The following is a 22,859-nucleotide window of genomic DNA, read 5'->3' on the forward strand; positions in this document are numbered from 1 at the left end:
CCAGTGCCATCTGTCAGGGCCGCTGCCTTGCACAACTTCTGGGGACACCACTCACAGCAACGAAAATGCAGACACTGGGTCCCAGGTCGTCCGATGCTTTTGCGGCCCTTTGAAGCTGCCTGGGTCAGAGTGCTCTCAGAACTGCCCGTGAGGAATATTACTCAGCCATAAAAAAGGGAGGAAATGGTGTCACATGTGACAACGTGGATGAGCCTTAAAAACATGCTGAGAGGAGCCAGTCACAGGAGGACAAATACCGGATGATTCCACTTCTGCGAGATACCCTAGGAGAGTCCCAATTCAGAGAGAGAGTAAATTCGAGATTACCAGGGGTGTGGGGGAGGGAGTGATTACTAATTGATTAACGGGCACAGAATTGTTGGAGATGCTGAAACCATTTTTGGAAGTAAATAATGGTGATGTGATGGTTACCCAACATTGTGAGTGTAACGAATGGCAGTGAATTGTATGCTTAAAAATAGAAAAAGTTAAAGTAGCAAATTTGATGTTGCATATATTTTGCCACATTAAAAAAAAAAAAAAAAAGAAAAACTACCCAGGAGCTGAATCATCATCTTCAGGTTTTACCTTCTTGTTCACACCTCCAGAAATAATTAAAAACAACACTGAGGGGCGCCTGGGTGGCGCAGTCGGTTAAGCGTCCGACTTCAGCCAGGTCACGATCTCGCGGTCCGTGAGTTCGAGCCCCGCGTCAGGCTCTGGGCCGATGGCTCGGAGCCTGGAGCCTGTTTCCGATTCTGTGTCTCCCTCTCTCTCTGCCCCTCCCCCGTTCATGCTCTGTCTCTCTCTGTCCCAAAAATAAATAAAAAACGTTGAAAAAAAAAACAAAAACAAACAAAAAAAAAACAACACTGAGCTTTACGACATTATGAATCTCCACGTTTATATCAAACATTTATAATGTGTTGTGAAAACGGGTGATAACTGCCAAGTGAAGGAGGCTTGTCCTCAGGTGAACTCCTCTCTGAGCGCCTTCCAGTGAGGCGGGGAAGCCTGGGGTCTCAGACGGAGACAGTGTTTTCTCTGGGCCTGGCTGTGAGTGATTCAGGGATGGCCCGCCGGGCAGCCTATAGGAGTGGGACTCGAGGCTGTTGGGAGGACAGCCTGGTGACACCTCCTTGGATCCTGTCCTTCAGGCTGACCTGAACTTCTCTTATGAGGACAAGCTTTGGATGTGTCTACGTAGGCGTCAGTCATGTTCTTGGAAGTGAAGATCCTTACGCCCCCCAGGAGGCCACTGACAGCTCCGTGGAGCAAGCCCTCCAACCACGAGTTATTCTAGGGGTCCTGTCGGGACTGTCAGCTCAGATGAAAGCCTTCAGCTCCCCCTTGCCCCCAGGACACTCCCGGGGCCGGGTGTGACTGTGTGTGCACAGGGGAGGCGGGCGGCGGGCCCCCCCCCCCCCACTCCTGCCAGGTGTCTCCCGCGGCTCTGACCTCCTGCCTTCGCTTCCAGGTACAATGTGAAAATGCAGGCCTTTTTCACCATCAAACAAAAGACCATTGCAAATGGCAACACGGTCAGCAGTGAGCTGGAGGATGGTAATGATTACTGTGATAGTAGCTCTGATGACCCCTCCCTGCCATTGCTGGGGCAAGGTAAGGCTGAGCAGACAGGAGTGGCCAAAAGTGTCACCAAAGCCTCTCTCCCATGCTCTTTCCTGCACACGCACACACACACACACACACACACACACACACACCCCTTCCCTCTAAATTGTCACTCTCTTACTTTGGGTCCCAGGGCCCTCAATGAGGTGTGGCTCAGATTTACATTTGCACAGAAGGGAGAAGGACAGACAAAGTCAAACCCTCACACCCTGGGGACTTTTGGAGCCTGAAGGAGGCTCCAGGCCTGCTGGGCTTTTTTGAAATGCGGTGAATTACCTCCCCGATCCCTGGGAAAGGTGGTGGCAAGAGGCTGATGACTTGGGGTGACAGAGCAGACTCAGGCCTCCCTGTGATTTCCCACACGCCAGGCCCAGTTCAGGGGGAGGACTCTGCTCTGGAGGGACCTCTGGCTCGTCGCCCAGAGCAACAGCGAGGCTATGGAGGGCAGCCTTGGAGCAGAGCGGGAATGCCTAGTGGGCCCTACAGAGCCCTGCCTGGGAGCCCTGCCCCGGGGCGCAGCAGCCTTGCCTCCTCAGCTGCTCTTTGGCCCCGCTGTCTGGGGTTCTGGGCCTCGGGAGCCAGCCCCTGTGGTCCCTGCCGAGCTCCCCTGGTCCTCTAGGCCCACCTGGCTCCCACTTCGGAAGCCACATCTTCATCTACCGGTTCCTAAGGGATCTGTCTGTGGGGCTACCTGCCAGCAAGACTGGAGCATCTCCATTCTGTGAGCCCAGCGAGCGTTAGGGCCTGAATGGACTCTGGTAATGAGGACATGGGAAAACAGATTGGGCTGGCATCTCCAGTCCTTCTTAACCAGCATGCCAGGTGGACTGGCCACCTGAGGGTCTCTCTCCCGTGCCCCCGGACAAGTCACATCCTCTTTCAGGCCACTTTAACTCCTGCGTGGTGTCCGTGACGGGCCAGGTAGCCCCGGGGACCTGTTTGCTCATGTCTGGGACGTGTGGGGGCTGAAGTCTGTACTCGTTGGCCCCCTTGCTAGTCCTTACTCCCGGGTGGATCTGGGCAGTGCCCCTTCCCCTGGACTTCAGGCGAGTTTGTTCTGTCCCATCTCAGGGGACCCCCTGGGGAAGACACCTGTTGCAGGTGCTTGAGGGAGGAATGAATCTCTCCATACGGGAGAAGGGTTTCTAAAGAAAGCCCCTGGGGAGAAGGTACCAGTGTCCAGCCTGGAGTCCGGGGCTGTGTCTGTGTTTCCTGTTGCATAAATGTGGAGCAGCCTACCGGAGGGGGGATCCCGTTTCCAGGACAACCTTCTCAGAGGGGAGGGACGGATGTGGCTGCTGGTTTGCATTTTAGCTCTGCAGATACAGTGGCTCTGAGGTCCCTGTTACAGATTCCCCCCCCCCCCCCCCCCACACACACACACACACAGCGTCTCAGGACAGAGGCTGATTTCTGCCGGGTCCTGCACACAGAGATTTAGTGCTCCCCGGCCCTCTGCACCTTCATGGCAAAGAAGAGAGATTCCAGGTGGTGGGTCATTCAGGTCCGCGGAAGAAGCCCAGTTCTTCAGGTGCCAGTCCCCAGAGCTACCTTCCACCTGTGTGGGGGAGGGAGGACACCTCTCCCCAGTGTCCTATGGGAAACCTATGTCACATGCAATATAGCGGGTGCCTCAGCCACTTCCCTGTTCAGGGCAGTGGGGACTGCTGTGAGGCCACAGCCCTCCTGGGGCCTTTTCTGGACCTCTGTCATGGCTCTGTCTCCGTTCCTTTTGTACCCAGGGCAGTAGGACCTTCCCCACAAGTTTATTATTTCCCCCCAAATATCTGAGTCCAAGATAATTTCTAGAAAATTGTAAGATTAGACACAGGACTGCTCCCCCACCCCACCCCCAAAACACAGGGCAAGGAAGAAGATAGGCCTCCTTCCAACTTTGATCGGGGGGGGGGGGGGGGGAGGGAAGGTGTTTAGATAAAGACCAAGGAGAAAAAGGTGCAGGCCTGGAATTGGAGAGAAGGGATCCCAGAGATGCAGCCTTTGGGATTTCGTATCCCGGCTGGCGGAGGACTCTGTGTGTGAGTCACTGCAGGGCAATGCCCCCTCAAATGGACTGAGGCAGGAGCAAGAAGTCCCCAGGAACCCTGCAGGGGCTGAGAAAGGGGCTTCAGGAGTTGGCCTTTTCAGCCAGTGTTGCTGGGAATCTTCCCAATGAGGAGAGCACTCGCCTCCCTGGTCCTCGGCCTGCAGGCAGCTCCCCCTCAACCCACCCTCCCAAGGAAGTCCAAGATTGCTGGCCGGTAGAGTTTGTCTAGAGCCCACGCATGCGCACACGGCTCTGGCTGTCCTGTTACCGGTTTCGGCACTTCCTGTATCAAATCAACATTTTTAACCCAACCTCTTGACAGGTTTTTGGCCTTGTTACTACCACTCTTGCAAAATGCCTTTATATACTTAGATGTTCTTAAAGGTCATATGGTTCAGTTCACCAGATCATCTCGGGCCAGCTTTCTCTTTTTTGCAGGGGGGGAGGGGCGGTGGGCGGGGCGGGAGGGGGTGGGGAGCGGCGGGAGGGGGATAACGTTCTCCAGCTTCATTTTTTGTTCGGATGTTTGGGTTTTTCTAAAACTCCATAGGCTCCCTCCTTCTGAGCCCAGTGCCCCCTGCCCCTGTCCGGGGATGCCTGTGTCAGGGCTCGTTCTAGAATGGACCTGGACGGAGCCTGGAGCCTGCAGTCTCCCAAGGAGGGAGGGATTCAGGCTTTCCTACAGCTGCGAGGGGTGGTGGGCCCAGAGGCTCCTGCTCCTCAGAGTGGGACAGAGCCAGGGAAATCGGCTGGGAGAGGGGCCATCCTCAAAGCCGGGGACCCTGAGCATTGAAGCCCCCTGTAGCAGGAACCCTTCTACTAACTCCTTCAAATAACCCCCTGGCCACCATCAAGAATGCTGCCCCCCGGCTCTTGGCATCCACCGCAAGCTAATCACCTCTGGCAATCTCTCTTGGCCTTTGTCTCCTTAACTCTCTTCTTCTAAATTGTAAGTAATCTGCTTTCATCCAAGCGATAACACGTGCATTACAAAAACCAACCAACCAACCGTGACCTCAGCGCAAGCCTCACTGGAGGTTAGTGTCTGTCTCCGACAAATGCATGGTCCTCCCTGGCTTTGTTTCTAACCCACACGCCTCCTGTCTGCTGAGCCTTGCTGCCTGTTTGGGGAGAGTGTGCATGTCTGGTGTGCACTTGTTCGTGTCTGTGCCATTAACTCTGGCGAGGATTTGCTCTTGACGACTCCTGCCCAGAAGGGACCCTCACCGGGAGCTGGTGACCGGTGCAGAGGGGAAAACTCCACCTGCTTCTGTGTGCTGTGTTCCAGAGTGGTCTCATGACTGGCTCCTCCAGGGCTCAGGAGTTAGAGGTCCAATCCCTCAGGATTCCAGCCCTGAGCGTGTCTGTGAAGGTGGCAAGGAAGAGGCCTGAGGCCTGGAGAGATTTATTCTTCAGCCTTATGAGGGGGAAGCAAAGGGTCAGAGAGAGCTGCCTCCCTGCTGGAGGGTGTCCGTTTTACTGGAGACCCTGGATTTGGCTAGCAGTTCACTGTGAGCCTTCAGCAAGTCGGCTGTCCTCTTGGGTCTCCCTTGCCTCGTTCAGGGCCCATGAGCCATATCTTTGCCCTCATCGCCGGCCTCAGGGAGAGCAAAGTTAGATGTATCCTTCTCTACCAGGTGGGGATGGTTGTTGGAACAGCAGGTGGCCTTGTGGGAAGTTTAGAGCCAGTGCCGTGTGATGCTTTCTAGCATTTTCCATCCTAGAGGGCCCTTGTCAGTCTCTAAAGTTTCCTCTGAGCCTCTGTCAACAGAGGGTAAGAAAGGTCCCCTCACAGTCACAGGGTGGGAGGGACCCTGTCTGAATTATAGATGGGCTTCCCAGGGAGGCTTAGATGAGGAGCCAGAGGACCCCGCACTTGGCCAAGAGGGGCCCCAGAGAGAGGGGGCATCATCTGGCAGCGGGGCTGGATGTGGAGTGTCTGCTCATAAGGAGTCCTGTAGCAAGGGACCACGGGGCCCCGCGAATAGCCCACGTCGGCAGGTGGTCCACTAAGACTAAGTCAGCCTCCCCAGCGGGTGCGGGGCTCAGAGCCCAAGGAGGTCTGCAGCGTGAGGGGAAGTCATGAGCTCAGTGCTGGGGTGTTGTCCTTAGGGAGATGTCAGCACTAATTGTGGCATTGTGCTCAATATAGTGAAGGAGGAGCCACAGTACAGCAAAAACGCGGTGGTGATGGTGGATGAGGTCATGAGTTCCAGCCCTCCCAAGTTCAGCTTCCCGGAGGCGGGCTTACGCATCATGATCACCAATAAGTTTGGGCCCAGGACGCGACTACGGATGGCCAGTAGGATCATAATTAATGAGGTACGTTTGCGTAAAGGGCGTTGAGAGTGAGTAGCCTGGGGTGATGCTTTGCGCTTTGAGGAGGCCCTGGCTTATGAGGGCGCTTCCTGCTGTTAGGGCCACCAGGATGTCCTTTATTGCTGCACCTGTTGAAGGAAGGCGGAGCAAACATTCCCTACGGGCAGCGAACGATCGGATCCAGAGGTGTGTTAAGGCAGGCCGCAATCGAGTACCGTTTCCACGATGTCGATGTCCGCGGAGTATTTTGTGACGCGCTCCAGTAAAGCTAATTGGAGAAAGGCCAGTCAGAAGTATGGATTGTGTCTTTAAAGTGTCACTTGGAACAAAAAAAAGGTGAACGCATACCTGTTCTCTACAGATGCTACAACTCTAGAAGAAAACCAAGAACAGAGGTGGATGGCAGTTACCTCTGGAAACTGCCTTTTTCACTCTACACCCTGATGGGCCGCTTGAATTTTGTGCCCTCTTTTTCATTTGGAAAAACAAAAAAGTTTTAATGCCATATAATATGCAAACAGCGTAGCAAAGATGCGGGGTTCTAATTGCTCCCCAGCTTGTTCAGTCTTTGCCACGTACGTGCGTGTGCATATTGGAGTTGTGAGTCCTTAACCCTCAGACCCAGGTAGTTATCAGAGAGCTTGAAACTCTGATAGCTAATAATCGGTAGTTAGCACCTCAGGTGTATGCAGGAATGATATCACACAGGACTTAAAGGATCTGTACTTTGAACACTTCTGGATTCGTATGCGGATTCCTATGTCCCCCGTGTGGAAGGTGTATTAAGAAAGAGAGTGCGGGGGCGCCAGGCGGCTCAGGCAGTTAAGCACTTGACTCATTAGTTCGGGTCATGATCTCTGAGTTTGTGGGTTCGAGCCCCATGTCGGGCTCTGTGCTGACAGTGTGGAGCCTGTGTGGGATTCTCTCTCCCTCTTGCTATGCCCCTCCCCAGCTCCTGCTCTCTTTCTCAAACTAAATAAATAAGTAAACTTAAATAAAATAAAAAAAAAAAAGAAACATTGCAGATTTTGGATCATTCTGAATCATTTTTTTGATTCAAATCAGTAAAATATGAATCAATGAAATTTTACTGAATTCTGGCTGTTTTTCTTGAGCATGATAATTGTACCCATTGAGTGGGGATAGGGACCACTCTGAAGGATTTGGGTATATAGTATCTTTTTCATGGGATAAACACCAGGGAATTAATGGGGGTTTTGATGAGCTGGGAAAATACTGTCCTGCCCCCAGATGTTTCTTCAGGCTGCTGGGAAAATCTTGCTCCCCCCCACCCTCCTGGGTTGGGATTGACTTCCCTGGAAGGCAACACTGGGAGCCAGAAAGGCCAGGCTAGTAGAGGAAATTGAGATAATTTTGTTTTATTTTTAATGTTTATTTTTGAGAGAGTGCAAAAATAGGGGAGGGGCAGAGGGGGGCGGGGGGAAAAACAGGATCCGAAGCAGGCTCTGCGCTGACAGCAGCGGATGTGGGGCTTGAACTCATGAACTGTGAGATCGATCACGACCTGAGCCAAAGTCGGACACAGCCAACTGAGCCACCCAGGCGCCCCTGGAAACTGAGTTTTAATCTCACATTAGCCACTAAGTGGCTTAATCTTCCTGGGCCTCAGTTTCTCTAACTGAGGATGTTTGGCAGGAGGCTTACAGCACTAAAAATTTCAGTGACACACAACTCTGCCTGGAGGCTAACCAGTATCTTGGGATCAGTGAGTGCATCAGGCGATGGGAGTGGGAAACCCAAATGCCCAGATTCAAAGTTGTTTCTTAAGACCCTTGGTCTCATTCAAATGTTCAGTTATTTTAATTCCAGAGTGTTAGAGCTGTTTGTAAAGCTGCAGTTAATCCGTGGTAGATTAACCTCGTACTTGTGGGACAGATGCCCTCATTTGTTCATCAAGAGAGGGCAGAGCAGCTGAGAGGGTTCTTGCACGGGGCGGGTGGGGGGTGTTTGGGGGAACGTGTGAGAGGTATGGCTTTCCTTTGCTCCGAGGCTACACCTGACCGTCTTCCCCTGTGGCCACTGCAGTGAGTTGCCGAGGGGCACAGAATTTCACCCATCCTCAGTTTCCCCTGCCTCATGAATCCGTCTCCCACCTGGGTGCTGGTCTCTTTGAGCTGGTGCATCTCGCTGTAATTTCCTGAGCACCTGCTGAGTGCCAGGCAGGTGCAGGATGTTTTACCTGCGTTTCAGCATTAATCCTCTTACCATCCGAAGATGCTACTTCTAATTTATGAGAGAGGCAAACTAATTCGCCCAAAGCCACACCGCTAAGATGAGGGTAGAACGGGAATTTCCCACCCAAACCTGAGTCTAGACTCTGTAAGTGGGACTGCATAGATCATGAGGGGCACCTCCTCTGCCCCTTCTTTCTATATCTTTATTGCCTCTATAATAGTGTCTGCTTGGGTTGCTTTTAATGGCCTCTTCCACGTGGCAGCCCCTGGAACATCAGGAAGTAGTTGCCACCCCCCGATTTTCTCCTTGAGTCTAAACATCCTTGGAACCTCACACCCTCCCTGATGTAACAGGGTTCCAGTCCTCACCATCTTCCAGTTTGTCTCTTGCAGCATGGGGATCCATCACCTCCTTTGTGTTACAATCTGTGCCTCTTTTAATACAACCTTAGGTAGCTTCAGATAGTTCTCCAGGTACAATTCCCTGTTGGTTCCTATTAAGCTAGAATCATGACCTCTTCACATTTCTGCCATTCGTGTTGCCATTAAGTCGTGCCTCCCTCCCTCTTTACAATTCTGTCCTTGCACAGGTAGGTTTTTGTTTTGAACTACAGGGATGACCGGTCTTCGGATGCTACTTGGGTTTGTTACACAGGTAGCAAAACACTGGGCCTGCCTATGTGGGCTTAAGTCACAGGCATAGATCTCTTTGCTCTTTTCAGTATGCTAAGTGTTATGGATACACTTGTAAGAAAAGAATTTTAAAATCTTCACCCCACCCTAGACTTCATGATTTAGGAGTCCCTGCCTAAAACCAACATGAAGACAGATAAATGGTCAATTCCTCTTTTTTTTTTTTTTTTTTTTAAGAGAAATAACGTGTGTCTATTTTCATAATGATGTCTTTACTTCCGGTAACCATGAGGATAGGCGTTGGACACACAGGAAGAGAATAGTGCCTTGGGGGACACATTCACTGACTCTTAGTTTCCTGGTGAAGAATGGGGAGAGGTATATAAGTGTCCACTGTGTGACAGTCCTTACCCCCAAGGCCTCATTCAGACGGACCCACTGGTGTTTGTAATCAGAGCCGGACAAAGGGGAAGTGTGCACAGGAAGGCAGATTCCTTGCAAAGTGAAACCTATTGATGTCTTGAAATGTGGCTTCTGCCTTTCCCTGGCTTATAGAAGCCCATGGACTTGATGAGGAAGCCAGGCTTCTGCTTGGGTGGAAAGGAGGCGGGCTTTGCCAGTCACTACGAGATGGGGCAGGGAAAGGGACAGGTGGGTGGGATTCTCTTTCTCTTCCTCTCTCTCCCCCTCCCCAACCGGCGCACACACGCTTTCTCAAAATAATAAACTTAAAAAACTAAATAGAAGGACTGCCAGTGTCAGGTGTTAACAAGGATGGGAAGCCACTGAAATTCCAAACCGTTGCTGATTCGAGTGCGAAATGGTTCACCACGCGCCTGCTACGTGGCCTAGAATTGCCACTCCTCAATACCCAAGGGAAATGAGTGCGTGTGTCCAGAAGTGCACAAACGTTCATGGTAACATTGTTCATAATAACCAAAGAAGGGAAACAGCCCAGTGCCCTTCAGTAGGCAAAGGATGCGTTGCGGGTTATGCGACGTATTACTCTACAGCCGTGAAAAATAGTTGCCGAGTCGTGCGACGCCGTGGATGGATTTCACAGATATTGAGTGAGAGAAGCCAGACACAGCATAATACATATTATTTGAATCCATTTATGCGAAGTTCAGGAACAGCTAACCGATGTTTGTAAAAAGTCAGAGTGGTTACACATAAAGGGGCGTATGAACCAGGGAGGTGCCTGGGGGAGTCTTCTGAGGGGCTGGAAATGTTCTACATCTCGATGTAGCACATCATCGAGCTCTACGCTTCATAGAAGTGTACTTTTTGCACACTGCACATTTTAAAAATGAAAAGCGATGATGCAGGCTTTCCCTGTGACCGTCTTCAGGCAGCTTGTAAATGCCACCAGAGGAGCTGGAATGAGCACCGCAAATGGAAGTGAGCAAACTTAGATGGATTCCAAGGTTCTTGGGCCAGTTCCCAGGCAAACTGGCCTCCAGGAGTGTGTTCCAGAGACCTGGAAGGGCTGTGTGCTCGTAAGGAGCAAAGCCACGGTGGGATACTCTGTAACATGTCTTGGCGTCTCACTTGCCTCCTGTCCACACAGCGACAGAGACTGATCAACTCGGCAAACGGTGTGAGCAGCAAGCCGCTTCAGAACGGGAGACACGAAAATATCGAGAATGGGAACGTTCCCGTGGAAAACCCTGAGGACCCTCAGCGGCAACAGGAGCAGCAACCCCCACCCCCACCGCCACCCCCAGAGCCCGAGCCCATTGAGGCTGCCTTCCTGTCCCCCTTCTCCGTGCCCGGTGAGTCCTGGGGTGCAGGGCCCTCGGGCTAAGCTGTGGTCTTCAGGAGGGAGGCCCGGACCCATGAGGAGAGGTGGGGGCGGGGCTGGTGTGAAGGGTCGACATTAGGTCACCGGGATTCTTTGGAGACACTTGATAAATATGTCCTAAGTATTGATGGACTAGAGCTGCAGTGAGACGCAGGCACGCCCGGTGTAGGGGAGCCTGTGTGCCACAGAGCACGTCGGCTGGAGACACGGAGCGGGGAGGGGTACCAGGAACCCCCAGTGACTGCACTTAAATGCCCAGGGCAGCTGGTCTTTCTCTTGCAGCAAGAAAAAGCAGCCAGCACTGTTGTTTTTATGGACCTGCTCAGACTCTCCAACCCTACATTTGCTGGGACAGGACATTCTAAGGCCACAAATTACACCTTACACAGTTATACCTTATACATCTGACATCTCCTGCTCGTAAATAGGTCAGATCAGGCCACCACCCTGCCCTAAGCCCTCAGCATTTTTCACCTCACTGAGGTGTGATCTGTGAAGTTAGTGTCCCCTGACTGTCCGCTCCTTGCTGACCTCACCTCCTGCTCTTCTTCTTGTGCCCTCCGCTCCAGCCACACCGGCCTCCTCACCATCCTTCTTAGAACATACCACATATGCCCTACCTCAGGACCTTTGCACTTGCCCGTCGCCAGAATGCACGTTCCCTCGTGGTCCGTAGGGCTTGCTCCCTCACCTTCTTCGGGTCTCTGTTTAAACGTCCCCTCTGCAAAGGCAGAGATCTTTGTCTGTTTTGCTCATGCCTGACACATGGTAGGTGATTAGCAGGTGTCTGTCCAGTGAGTTCACATACAAGAGGAACCCCAAACACGCCCAGGGTACCTTTATCTTTAGCCAACTTTCTTCAAGTCCTAAATAGGAGACAAAGCCCCCCACCCCCAACCTTGGAGTTTGTATCTTGGCATCTGGTCATTCTGAAAGGCGGAAGAATTCCTTTTTTTTTTTTGTCCAGAACTTGATGTTTTTCTGAAAAGAATTCTGTGTTTAACATCAGGCTCACAGAGCACCTAATTTGGGAGGTGGCTCTGTGGAGAGAGAGGCTGTCCAGTCCCTCATCCCCATTTTCTGGGATGACTCTTGCCCCCAGGTAGATGGCTTGGGCGTACCCAGCTGCAATACTCTGCCACTGTGGTTTATCTTTTCTCTTTTTTGAGAGAGAGAGAGAGAGAGACAGACAGACAGACAGACAGACAGACAGTGTGAGCAGGGAAAGGGCAGAGGGAGAGAGACACAGAATCCGAAGCAGGCTCTAGGCTCTGAGCTGTCAGCACAGAGCCCGACGTGGAGCTGCAGCTCACGAACCGTGAGATCATGACCTGGGCCAAAGTCAGATGCTTAACCAGCTGAGCCCCCCAGATGCCCCCTCATTTATCTTGAAAATAGAGCCCTTTGGGATCACAGGGCTGCCTCGGAGTTACTCGATGAGTGTCTCCAGGGTATGCCGATCACAGCTTCCCAGGGTCTCTTCCCAAAATTCGGGGTCTCGTTCTAAAACACAGACATTTCAAAGCCTGGCATGGGAGCTGGGAATCAGCATTTTCAAGCCTTCTCTGGGGGGTTCGTGGGACCTGGCCAGATTAGAAATTGATGCTCTTGGTCAGTACCTCCCAGCCTTCTTTCACATTAAGGGCAGACCGGGAAAGTGAAATGTTTTTCCGTCACTGAGGTCGCAGAGGGGCCCATCCCTGGGGTTCAGGCCTCCCCAGGTGTTCCTCTGCCGACCAGAAGGCTGAGGGGAACCGGGTCTCAAACGTCCCTGACACATCCACCCACCTGCTGGAAGACTCTGGGGGAGCAAGGGCTGTACTCAAGCGGCTTGTCTTGTGGCCTATGGGTCACGCTGTGCTTGGGCGGGAGCTTGGCCCCTGGGGCTGGGTGTGGGGGTGCTGAAAGAATATAGGATTCTCCAGATCCTGGGAACCTGTATCCGATTACCTGTTCAGACACACTGCAGGAGAGAAGATCTCATGGGGCAGGATCCCGGGAGGGCAGTGTGTCCACCCGGAGCGGAATCTGCTCCAAGTCCAATGAAGCGGGACAGGGCCCTGCCCCACCTGGAATTTTTCACTTCTGTGTTCATAAGAGGTCCAGGCATAGGCCCGGAGTCTGGAACCCCAGCTACTCCCACACAGCCCTGCATCGTAACACTACCAGGCCACTTCCTCTCCCACATCCACACAGGGCAAGCCCAGGGCCTCGGGGCTGCAGGCACCCCTGGGTTTCAGTTCTTCAGGGGCTGAAGACCAGATGCACTGGGGGCTAGGATGTGGTCACAAGGAGGGGAGAGGCAGCCGAGGTCCAGCCAGCCTTTCCGGGGAGGAGCTACCGTTCCATGAGTTGTCTTCTCCAGTCCCAGGAGGTGGGGGACAGAGTCCCCGTTTTGCAGATATGGGGCCTGATGGGCCACAGCCACCACCCTTCATGGGCCACTTCATGGGGATCCTTGTCTGGACGTTGCCCACCGTCCAGGACTCTGCGGGAAACCAAAGAAGGGATATGTCCTTCTTGACAGCTGCTGTTGAGGCAGCCACACGTGAGGACCACTCACCTCTCCATTTCCTCAAAACCTTGAGTTTGGCAGGATTGGGTGGGGTGAACCCCAAGGCCTGCTGTCCCTTCCTTGTTTTTGTACCGGGACCTGGCACTTCTCAGAGAAGTGACTGCGGGGAATGGGGATGTAGCTCCCTGTGCAGGACTCTGGGCAGGTCACGTCCTGGGCGAGATGGGGAGGGGGCCTCAAATGCTGCTATCTTGCAAGGGCTGGGGACCAGGGAGCTCCCGGGCTCTGTGCCCCAGTGAGTCCTCCCGCAGGGACCCCTGCCCTTCCTGGTGGCCCAGGGCTTCCTGTTGCTCCACCTTCCTCCTCAAGCCAGAGGCTCCAGGACGTTCCCCGGGGCCCAGCTCGGGACAGAGCCAAGTGCGGGGAGCTTCCTGCCAGGGCTTGCCTGTCCTAGCCCTCAGGAACAGGCCTGGCTTCCTGTGTCCCTGCAGAAAGCTCTCTCCCCCTTTGTTTCCCCAGGGATGGATGTGTTTCCGGGTGTTGCCTTGGAAACCACAGGGTACTTCCTGCTCCTCCTCTTGCCCTCACCTCTGCCTCCTCTGAGGAGTGGGGGGTAGAAGGGGAGCTCTGTGGCTTTTGCCCATCCAGGTGTGTACAGCTGGCAAAGAGAAACGAGGCTCGTGTGTGGCAGAGGTTTGCAGGAACTTGGTGGGGCCCCGAGCCTCTGGGAAAGCCCACGTCTGGCTCCAGGCCCTTTGGCCACCCACTCTCGCTCACCTTGTTTTCAGTTCATCTCTGGTGGTAGCTTCACAATGATCTGGGGCTGGGGGCCGGCCCCAAGGGCACTTTAGGGGCAGAGGGAGCTAGTGGGCTCTTAAGCTGGGCCCGGGAAGGGGTCACGGGCGAGCAGGGGTGTGGATGGGAGGAAGGGAGAAGCCATTCCTCTGGTCAGCTTGACACCAGCCTAGCTGCGGTGTCAGGAATAAATTGAGGCCCACTGGTTCTGTTCACAGCTCTCCTGTGTCGTCAGGGGCAGCCTGGGAGGCAGGCTCTGGAATCCAGGTGCCCTGGATTCAAGTCCTGGTTGTACCACTCACCAGCAGGTAGCCCTGGGGAAGCTGTTTCGCCTCCCTAAACCTCTGTCCCTCAGTTACATTAACTGAGTTACAACTGAGTTATATCCAGCTTTTCTCATCTTTCCCTGTTTGGACTACAAGCCATGTTCTGGAAAGGTCACAGGTGCCAGGATCCCTGGAGGCCTGGAGCTGCGGTCATCCTGAGCCTGCTGTGCGCCAGGAACCCAGCTCTGGGCACTTTGCAGATAAGACAGTGTTTCTTTTCAGTAGATATTTGCGTACAAGACGGTTGTGGGCTTTGGGGATGCAGGTGGGAACAGGACAGCCACGGTCTCTGTTCTTTAGGGGCTTATAGCTGTGTGGGGTAAGTCCAAGCAGTTAACTACGGGAAGCATTCCTTAACGCGCCGCTGACAGGTGGAGGAGGGGCCCCAGCCTGTGACCCCCAGGCTCTGCCGCCCGCATGAGGGATCACCGGGCTTGTGGGTTGGAGCCGGGGACAGGCAGCAGCAGCCTGGCCCTGGTGCCCACCTGGCGGCCTTTGTGCCCACCTGAGCTGCTGCTAGTGTTATATTGACATCAAATGTAGCCTTGTTCTTCCTACTCCGGGCTGCGGAGGCTGGTTAACAAGCTTCCCAGGCCAGCTGTTGGCTGGGGGAAGAGGAAGGGGAGAGAAGTTTTTTCTCCCATGGAAACTGGCCTGCAGCCTGGGAACTGCTCAGAAATTGCCAGCTGGTGACCGTGAGTCCCAGCCTGTCTGGGGAAAGCCCATCGTGCAGGCCGTTTGTGGTCGACTTGTGGTCTGTGAGGCCCCTGCTCTGTGGACCAACGGGACGCCTTTCTTCTGCCCCCGAAAGGGGAAGGGAGTCCCATTGTGTATACCAGGACTCTGGCCACTGTTCTCACAGCGCTGGGGACTTGCTGGATGTCAGGCATGGAGTGCAAAGTCAGGGAACCAGGCTCTTAAGGGGCTTCTGTGTCCCCTGCCCTGTTCTAAGAACTTTCTGTGTGTTTTCTTTGATTTAATCTTCACAACGCATGAGGTGGGGACAGTTCTCTCCATTTTGCAAAGCAACGAGAGGCACGGAGAAGTGAAGCGACTGGCCCCGAGAGGCTGTGCGACTTCCCAAGCCACACAGCCATTAAGTGAGGAGCCCTCTTCCAGCCTCTGCCTCTCGAGCTGTGGACACCATCACAGGCTGGTCCCCTGGGCAGCAGAGTCCCAGACCATGAGCCCCAGAGCTGTCATAGAGCAAGCAAATGGCCTTAGGTGTGTATGTATCCTGGACCTATGAGGCAGTTGAGCGCCTGTCAGTGGAGAGACTAGGATACAGGTGTGCCTTTCTGAAGTCCAGGGCCTTGATTGGTGCTGGAACAGTAACAGGAGGTAAAACTCACCGAGCGCTACAGTGGGCCTGGCAGGGCACTTGACGTATTAGCCCGTCGAGTCCACACGACAACCGGGAAGGTGCGTGCTATCATCCCCATTTCCCATGTGAAGACACCGAGGCGCAGAGAGGCTGTGTTGCTCAAGGTCTTCAGGAGGAGGGGGCAGAGCCAGGATTTGCACAGTGGCATTCGGACCCCGGACGCACTCGGGGGGGGGGGGGGGCACGGTAGCCCAACCAGCGAATTGCCAAATAATCTGTGGCAAGGAAACTGTTGAAACGAGCTGAATGACGGGCCTTTTGGGGACCTCACGTGCTCTCATCAGGCCTTGGATGGCACGGCTGCACCTTCTCTTCCTTCAATATAGAACTCAGCACAGGCGATCTGGAGGTTTCGGGATGCTTTTAGGGCTTACTCTTCCCCAACCCACCCCATCTTTCTCACTTCTAGTTGGCACTTGAGCAAGCTGTCCCGGCTGGGAGGAGAGCAGTCTATTGAGTCTTTTAAAACCCTGTTTGGGGGGGGGGGGGGGGGGGGGGGAGGGGCATGCTGCAGAAATGGAGCTCTAGAAACCCATGGGCACGTTCTTGCTGCTGAGCCCCTTGGCGCATCTGTGAAAGCGGTAGAGAAACCCGCTCTACCTTGAAATGAGCTCTGCCTTGCGCTCATTTACATGTGAAATTCCGCGCACGGTTCCCGTCTGTTCCAGGCCCCCAGAGACACAGCTCTCTGTAGGGTGGAAAGTCTCTTGTTCTTGCCTCTGTCTCAGGAGCCACCAGAGAAATGGTCTCGTAAGTCAGAGTCAGGACTTCAAAGGAGCGTCCGTGTCCTTCACCGCGAAGCCCGGAGGTGGTCTCCTCACAGCCCAATGAGAACAAACGCTGGCGGAGCGTTGTTTGACTTTTTAGTGTAACAACTTTATCCTTTTTAAATCTTATCTCCGGTGTAATTAGCACAGTGTGATATTAGTTTCAGGTGTATAAGCTAGTGATTCAGCACTTCTGTCCATCGCTCCGTGCTCCTCATGATGAAGTGTGTCCTTCACCCCCTAGAACAGCCGTATGGATACAGCGGTCACTTACCGTAGGATTCACACCTTTAAAGTATACAGTTGAGCGGTTTTTAGTATATTCACAAAGTTGTGCAGCCATCACTGCAGTCCGTTTCGGAATATCTGTACCACCTCCAAGAGAAGCCCCTTTCCCCATTAGCAATCATGCCCCATCCCCCCATCTCCTGGCAACCACTCCTCTGTCCCTTTGGAATTTATTCTGGACCTTTCATATGAATGGAGTCATGTAGCGTGTGGCCTTTTGTGACCGGCCGCTTTTACTACTCAGTGTGGTTTCAAGGTTTATCCATGTTGCTCTGAGTGCTAGCACTTTGTTCTTTTGAGTGGCTGAACGATCCATTGTATGGATTTACCACATTTATCTGCCAGTTGCTAGTCATGTGGATGTTTTCAGTTTCTGGCTTGTGGGTGGTTTATAAAAACAGATAACAGAGCATACTGGAGAAAGAGTCTCAATGGTTTTTTTTGTTTTTTTTTTTTTTAATCTAATGAAAGTAATTTCCCTCCAGGTCTCTGTGATTAGTGACAAATGGTGTCTGAATACTGGGATTGAAAAGGACCTTAGGAGTTTAAGACCTGTCTCCTCCTCCTACAAAATGGGAAACTGAGTCCCAAAGAGGGGCAGGGGCTTCCCCAAGGGGCAGTCTTGAGCAGAAGGAACCAAACATCCAGGCATCTGCTCCGTGATGTCCCTGCCTCCAGGCCAGGGCAGAGCAAGTTGGGAGGTAGGAGGTGAAGGGGTCCAGGACCCATCAGCTGCTGGGGTCCCCAAGCCTCTGCAGATGCCAGCAACGTGAAGCCCACCAGGCTCCCTTGTGCTAAAAAGGGAACCTTTTTTTTTTTTTTTTTTTTAAGTAAGGACTTAGAGATATGTGGTGGATCCCAAGAGCACAGAAACCGTTGGAGACATGTCGGGTCTGGACTCGGGGCCTCAATGGATATCAGGATTCTTCCTGGCCCTTGTCTTCATTTCTTCACATGCGCCTCTCTTCTCCTTGCCTGCAGACTGGCCTTCTCAAATTCACTGCCCACGTGGCAGACTGTGGCCTCCCGTAGACCCCAGACCGACCCGTGACAGTTCCAGCCCCCCTAACTTAGCTCACTGGTGCTGTATCTGAATTCCACAGTCCTGAGAGAGAGAATGCCATTGGTCCAGAGGTCAGATGTCCACCCCTGGTCAGTCTACTGTGCTTGCCACCATGGCTTTGGTGGCCCCTAAGAAGGGTGGCCCTGAGCAGGAGGGTCTGGGCACATGCACGCCGGCATCCCTTGTCGGACCCATGACAGCTGCCTCTAGCGCTATCAGGAGATGGTGGCTGTAGGGTGCCCTACGTGATCGTGGGAAGGGCACTCTAGTCTGGACACCGGCCGTGACGATGGAGCCCACCCACTGAGCCAGCTCCCACCGCCGCCACACCAGAATCAGGGCGGTGGGGAGCCAGGGTGTGACAGAGCTGCTGAGTTCAAGATCTTCCCATCAGAGCTGGGATCCAGGGACCGGGAGGCCGCTGCCACAGCTATGCCTCAGCTCCCACAGCAACACGAACTGGACACTGGGACGATGGCCAGACCTCCGGACTGTCTCTGATGTCCACGCAGCTAGTGCCTGGGCACAGACGCCCTGTAGCAAATCCCAGTAATCCCCCGAGCCCTGCTTGACCAGAGTGCCTCTAAAGCAGTAGGAAGGCAGCCTGGCCCCGCCTCCACTCTTCTCACACGACGGAAGCTCTTTTGAGTCCGGGACTGGAGCTGCAAGGGAGTCAGGGAGCTACCTCTGCAGACACCGGAGGGAGGTTAGAACGGGAGCAGAGGGCCGGCTCAGGACGTCCACTTCCACGGGAGCCAAAGTGCAGCAGGGAGGAAAGCAGTAAACCCAGGGTTTACTGATGACTCAGACCGGACCTGCCAAGGAACGCACATGGCTCTGTCTCCGGGAGACGGAGGAGGGGCGGGGCCCCAGCCTCTAGCTTCATCAGGCAGCTGCTCTGCCCCAGCACTGGGCTCAGCACCTTATGTTAAGTACTTAGGGTACTGCCCAGCAGCCCTGCTGGTGGTTGGTGTTCATCCCTATTTACCGAATGAGCGGACTGGGGCTCAGGAAGCTGCACACGGAAGAGGGGGTGCCACAGGTGAGGCCGGCACCCAGGCCTGCCCGACTCCAAAGTGCCGTCTTTTGGTGCCACTGTTGACTTGGGCCAAGAGGGCCTTCAGCTAAGGTGGCATGTCGGCCCTGAGCTGTAAGGGGCAGCAGGAAGGAAGGGGAGGGAGGAGGCTGGCTGCTGGGTCTGTGTGGTTTTCAAACACTGGGAACCACCAGCCCTGCCCTGTCCTTGTAGAGTGTGCAAAACGCTCAAGGCCAGAGGGTGTGCTGGTGGGGGGTGGCAGGCCAGCGAGTGTTCTGCACTCTCTTGGTGTTTCTGGGATTGGCGCGGCCTCTGTTTCCTGCTCCTGGGGCCTCCAAGTTCAGACGAGGCCCTCAGAGACTGGGCAATGAGCTCCCTATGTTCTGCTTTTCTTTGGTCTCCCCACGCTTCCTTGAGGGGGGTGAGGCCGAGGACTTACCACCATCTCCCGGAGGGGGACGTGGAGGCTCGGGGAGGCTGGGTGTCCACCCACTGCCACATAGCAGAGACTGGGAACAGAACCACCCTCTCTGCTGGAAGCCTTGAGATCCCTGAAGTGGGGTCCAGAGCTGGCCCTCACTTGGGGTCTTCAGAATGAGGACGTTGGCACACCAACCCCAGACCTTCCGGCTCTGGGACCCCTTTACGTCCAGTCGCAGAGCTGGATGTGGAGCCTCCACAGGGCCGGGGTGGGGGCCCGGGGGTCTGTACCAGCCGAGGGAGCTCAACCCCGTTTCTCCATTACCACGTCTGTCCCCTGGCTGTGCCGGTGTTGGGGGGTCGGGGGGACGGAGACCGGGCCAAGGTGGCTCCCTTGGGGAAGGCCTCCACCCTGGGCTGCCAGGCACATCTTCCTGGGCTTTGGGTCCCCGTGTGCCCAGCCTGCCTGCATCGTTGTGTCAGCCCTCAGCGGGGCCTGCCTCTGACTTTGCCGAAGCCTGGTGTTTACTTCCTCATCCTCTCTTTCATTTTTCCCCTCCCTCCCAAGCCTCAGCGTGGCAGATCAGCTTGCTTGTGGTCCTGACCTCGTTTGCTTCCCATGCGGCCTCTCCTCGACCCTCTAGTGCCCTCAAGATCAAAACTCACCCTCCAGAAGTCAGGACGGGGTCATAAGAGGCTTCGGTGTCGGAATCCTGGGTCTGTCAGTTCTTAGCTGTGTGACCTCTGGCACGCCGCCGTAGCTCTCTGAGCCTGTTTTCTGTAAAAACACCCAGCCCGGTGCTTGGCAGTCGTACTCAATTAAGTGGAAGTTAATACAATTGTTAACATCAACAATAGCTAGCTAAGTTTAGTGTTCACTTGGCAACGAGTGTTATTATTATTTTTTTTTTTTTTTTTTTTTTTTTGAGAGAGTGAGAATGTGAGGGGGGGACGGGCAGAATTGGAACCAGGCTCCAGGCTCCAGCCTGTCTCGGGGCTCAAACTTCTGAATCGTGAGATCATGAGCTGAAGTCAGATGCTTAACTGATTGAGCCTCTCAGACGCCCCCCAGCACCGGGTGTTATTCTAAACACCTCACTTGTGTTGACTCATTTTTAGTTTTCCATAGTGCTGTGAGGTAGGAACCATGGTTCTCCCCATTTTACAGATGAGGAAACTGAAGACGCAGAGAGGCTGAATACTTTCCAAGTTCGCACAGCATATACCATAGCTGGGATTTGAACCTGGCAGTCTAGCCTCAGTTAATTATGGAGCTTCTGTGCCCCTCAGAAAGCAAGTAATTCATTTATTTCTAACGTTTGTTTATTTTGAAAGGTGGGGTGGGAGGAGAATCCTAAGCAGGCTCTACGCTGTCAGCACAGAGCCCTGTGCGAGGCTCGATTTCAGGAACCGTGAGATCATGACCTGAGCCAAAATCAAGAGTCAGATATTCAACTGACTGAGCCACCCAGGTGCCCCAGAAAGCAGTTAATTTAATGCTAAGTCTAAATATGGGCAATATCTAAGTCTAAGGATAAAAATGTATTGAAAACTAAAAATTGATTCTAAAGTTCATTTACCCCAAGGAATAAGAAAACTTTAATGGTTTCCTCTCCAGAGGACTTTTCTGTTTAGATCACAACCATGAGCTAAGAGTTGAAGGCTCTAGATGGACAGCTGGTGGGTAGCAAAAGGACGTCCCCAGGCCTTGAAAGCAGGGAACTCAGGGCAGGCGAGCAATGTAGTAGAAAGGACTGAGGATCTAAACTTTGAAGATCTGCTTTCAAGTCCTGGCACTACCTCTCGCTTTCTGAGATGCTTACGTCACTGAATTTCACCAAACCTCAATGTACTTAACCTGTGAAGTAGGAAGAATGTCCCCCAAAAAGTTGCTGTGAAGAACAGAGAGAGTGTGCATGCAAACCACCTCCAAGATGTGAAGACACAACACAAATTTGGGGTGACGGTGAGGTCAGTCATTGATCTAGCCTTGACCGTGCTTCACCTTCACCCCCTGCCTCTCCACAAAGGCCAGCCTGGAGGTCGCTGGCTGGGGAGGCTCCGCCTCCAGTTTTCTGTGAGATTTGGGGCAGTCTAGCAACCTTCATGGAACTTTGCTTTCCTCTTTATGAAATGGAGTTAAAATGAAATTTAGGCTGGGAATGCAGGATTGGCTCAATATATGAAAAACAAGACACCACATTGTTGAAGAGGAAAAACTTATGATCATCTCCATAGAGAAAAAGCGTTTGAGAAAATCCAACACCCTTTCTTGATGGAAAAAAAAAAAAAAAAAAAAACCACACGTGACAAACTTGGGAATAGAAGAAAACTTAACCTGATAAAGGACGTCTACAAAAACCCCATGGCTAATATCGTGCTTAATGGTGAAAAGACTGAAAGCTTTCCCCATCAGATCAGGAACCAAAACCAGGATGTCACTCTCACTACTTCTGTCTGACATTGTGCTGCAGCCTTTATTCAGGCAAACAGGCAAGAAAAAATAAAAGGCCTCCAGATGAGAAAGGAAATGTAAAACTATTCAGAGATAATATCTTGCATACAGGAAATCCTGAGGAATCCACCAAAAAACTATAAATTTGCAGGATGCAAGAGAAATGTACACATTTTAGTGGTATTTCTGTCCAGTAGCCGTTAACCTGAAAGTGAAATTACAATTTCATTATAATCACATCAAACAGAATAAAATACTTAGGAATAACTTTAACAAAGGTAGCATAAGAAGTGCTTACTAAAAACTACAAAATATCATTGAAAGACCTCAACGATCTAAATTCCATGTTCTGGATAGGAAGATTTAAAATCTTTTAAATGAGGGGCACCTGGGTGGCTCAGTCGGTTGAGCATCTGACTTTGGCTCAGGTCATGATCTCATGGTTCATGGGGTCAAGCCCCACATTGGGCTCTGTGCTGACAGCTTGGAGCCTGGAGCCTGCTTCAGATTCTGTGTTTCCCTCCCTCTCTGTCCCTTCCCTGCTCTCTGTCTCTCTCTCAAAAATAAACATTTAATAATTAAAAAAAATATTTTAAATGACATAAGTCCCCAAATTGATCTTCAGATCCTGAACAATCAAAATCCCATCTCGCTTTTTTTTTTTTTTTTTTTGCAAGAAATTGGTGGGCTAATCCTAAAATTCATATGGGAATGCAAGAGACCCTGAATAGCCAAAACAATCTTGAAAAAGAACAAAGTTAAAGGACTCACACTTCCTGATTTTAAAATTTACCACAGGGGTGCCTAGGTACTTAGTTAAGTGTCCGACTCTTGGTTTCAGCTCAGGTCATGATCTTGCAGTTCATGGGTTCGAGCCCTGCATTGCCTGCTTGGGATTCTCTCTCTCTCTCCCTCTCTCTCTCTGCTCCTCTCCCATTTGTGCACTCTCACTGCCTCAAAATTAAAAAACTTAAAAAAATTTACTACGAAGATGTAATCAAGACTAGTTCTAAAATAAGGGCAGAAGTGTAGATCAATGGAATAGAATTGAGAGTCTTGAAATACACCCAATGCTTTTAAAGTCAAGTAATTTTTGATAAGAGTGCCAAGATCGATGAGGGAAAGAAGAGTCTTCAAATGGTGCTAGGAAAATAACCACAATAAAAAAAAAAGGGAAGTTGTA

General features: G+C 52.5%; 1 protein-coding gene across 2 annotated transcripts in view; it reads left to right on the forward strand.

Moving 5' to 3' along the window:
• The window catches only part of SLC24A4 (solute carrier family 24 member 4), a 174,541-nt gene that overhangs the window by 127,310 nt on the left and 24,372 nt on the right, over window positions 1-22,859 (forward strand). Inside the window, exons 10-12 of one of the 2 annotated variants that reach the window (XM_058740105.1) lie at window positions 1,478-1,620; window positions 5,829-5,998; window positions 10,394-10,598. In XM_058740105.1, the coding sequence (XP_058596088.1) occupies window positions 1,478-1,620; window positions 5,829-5,998; window positions 10,394-10,598 (518 nt within the window). The remainder of the gene's footprint in view (window positions 1-1,477; window positions 1,621-5,828; window positions 5,999-10,393; window positions 10,599-22,859) is intronic. The other variant, XM_058740106.1, reaches the window with a different exon arrangement.

This window comes from Neofelis nebulosa, chromosome 7, assembly GCF_028018385.1.
Source record: "Neofelis nebulosa isolate mNeoNeb1 chromosome 7, mNeoNeb1.pri, whole genome shotgun sequence".
Lineage (NCBI taxonomy): Eukaryota > Metazoa > Chordata > Mammalia > Carnivora > Felidae > Neofelis > Neofelis nebulosa.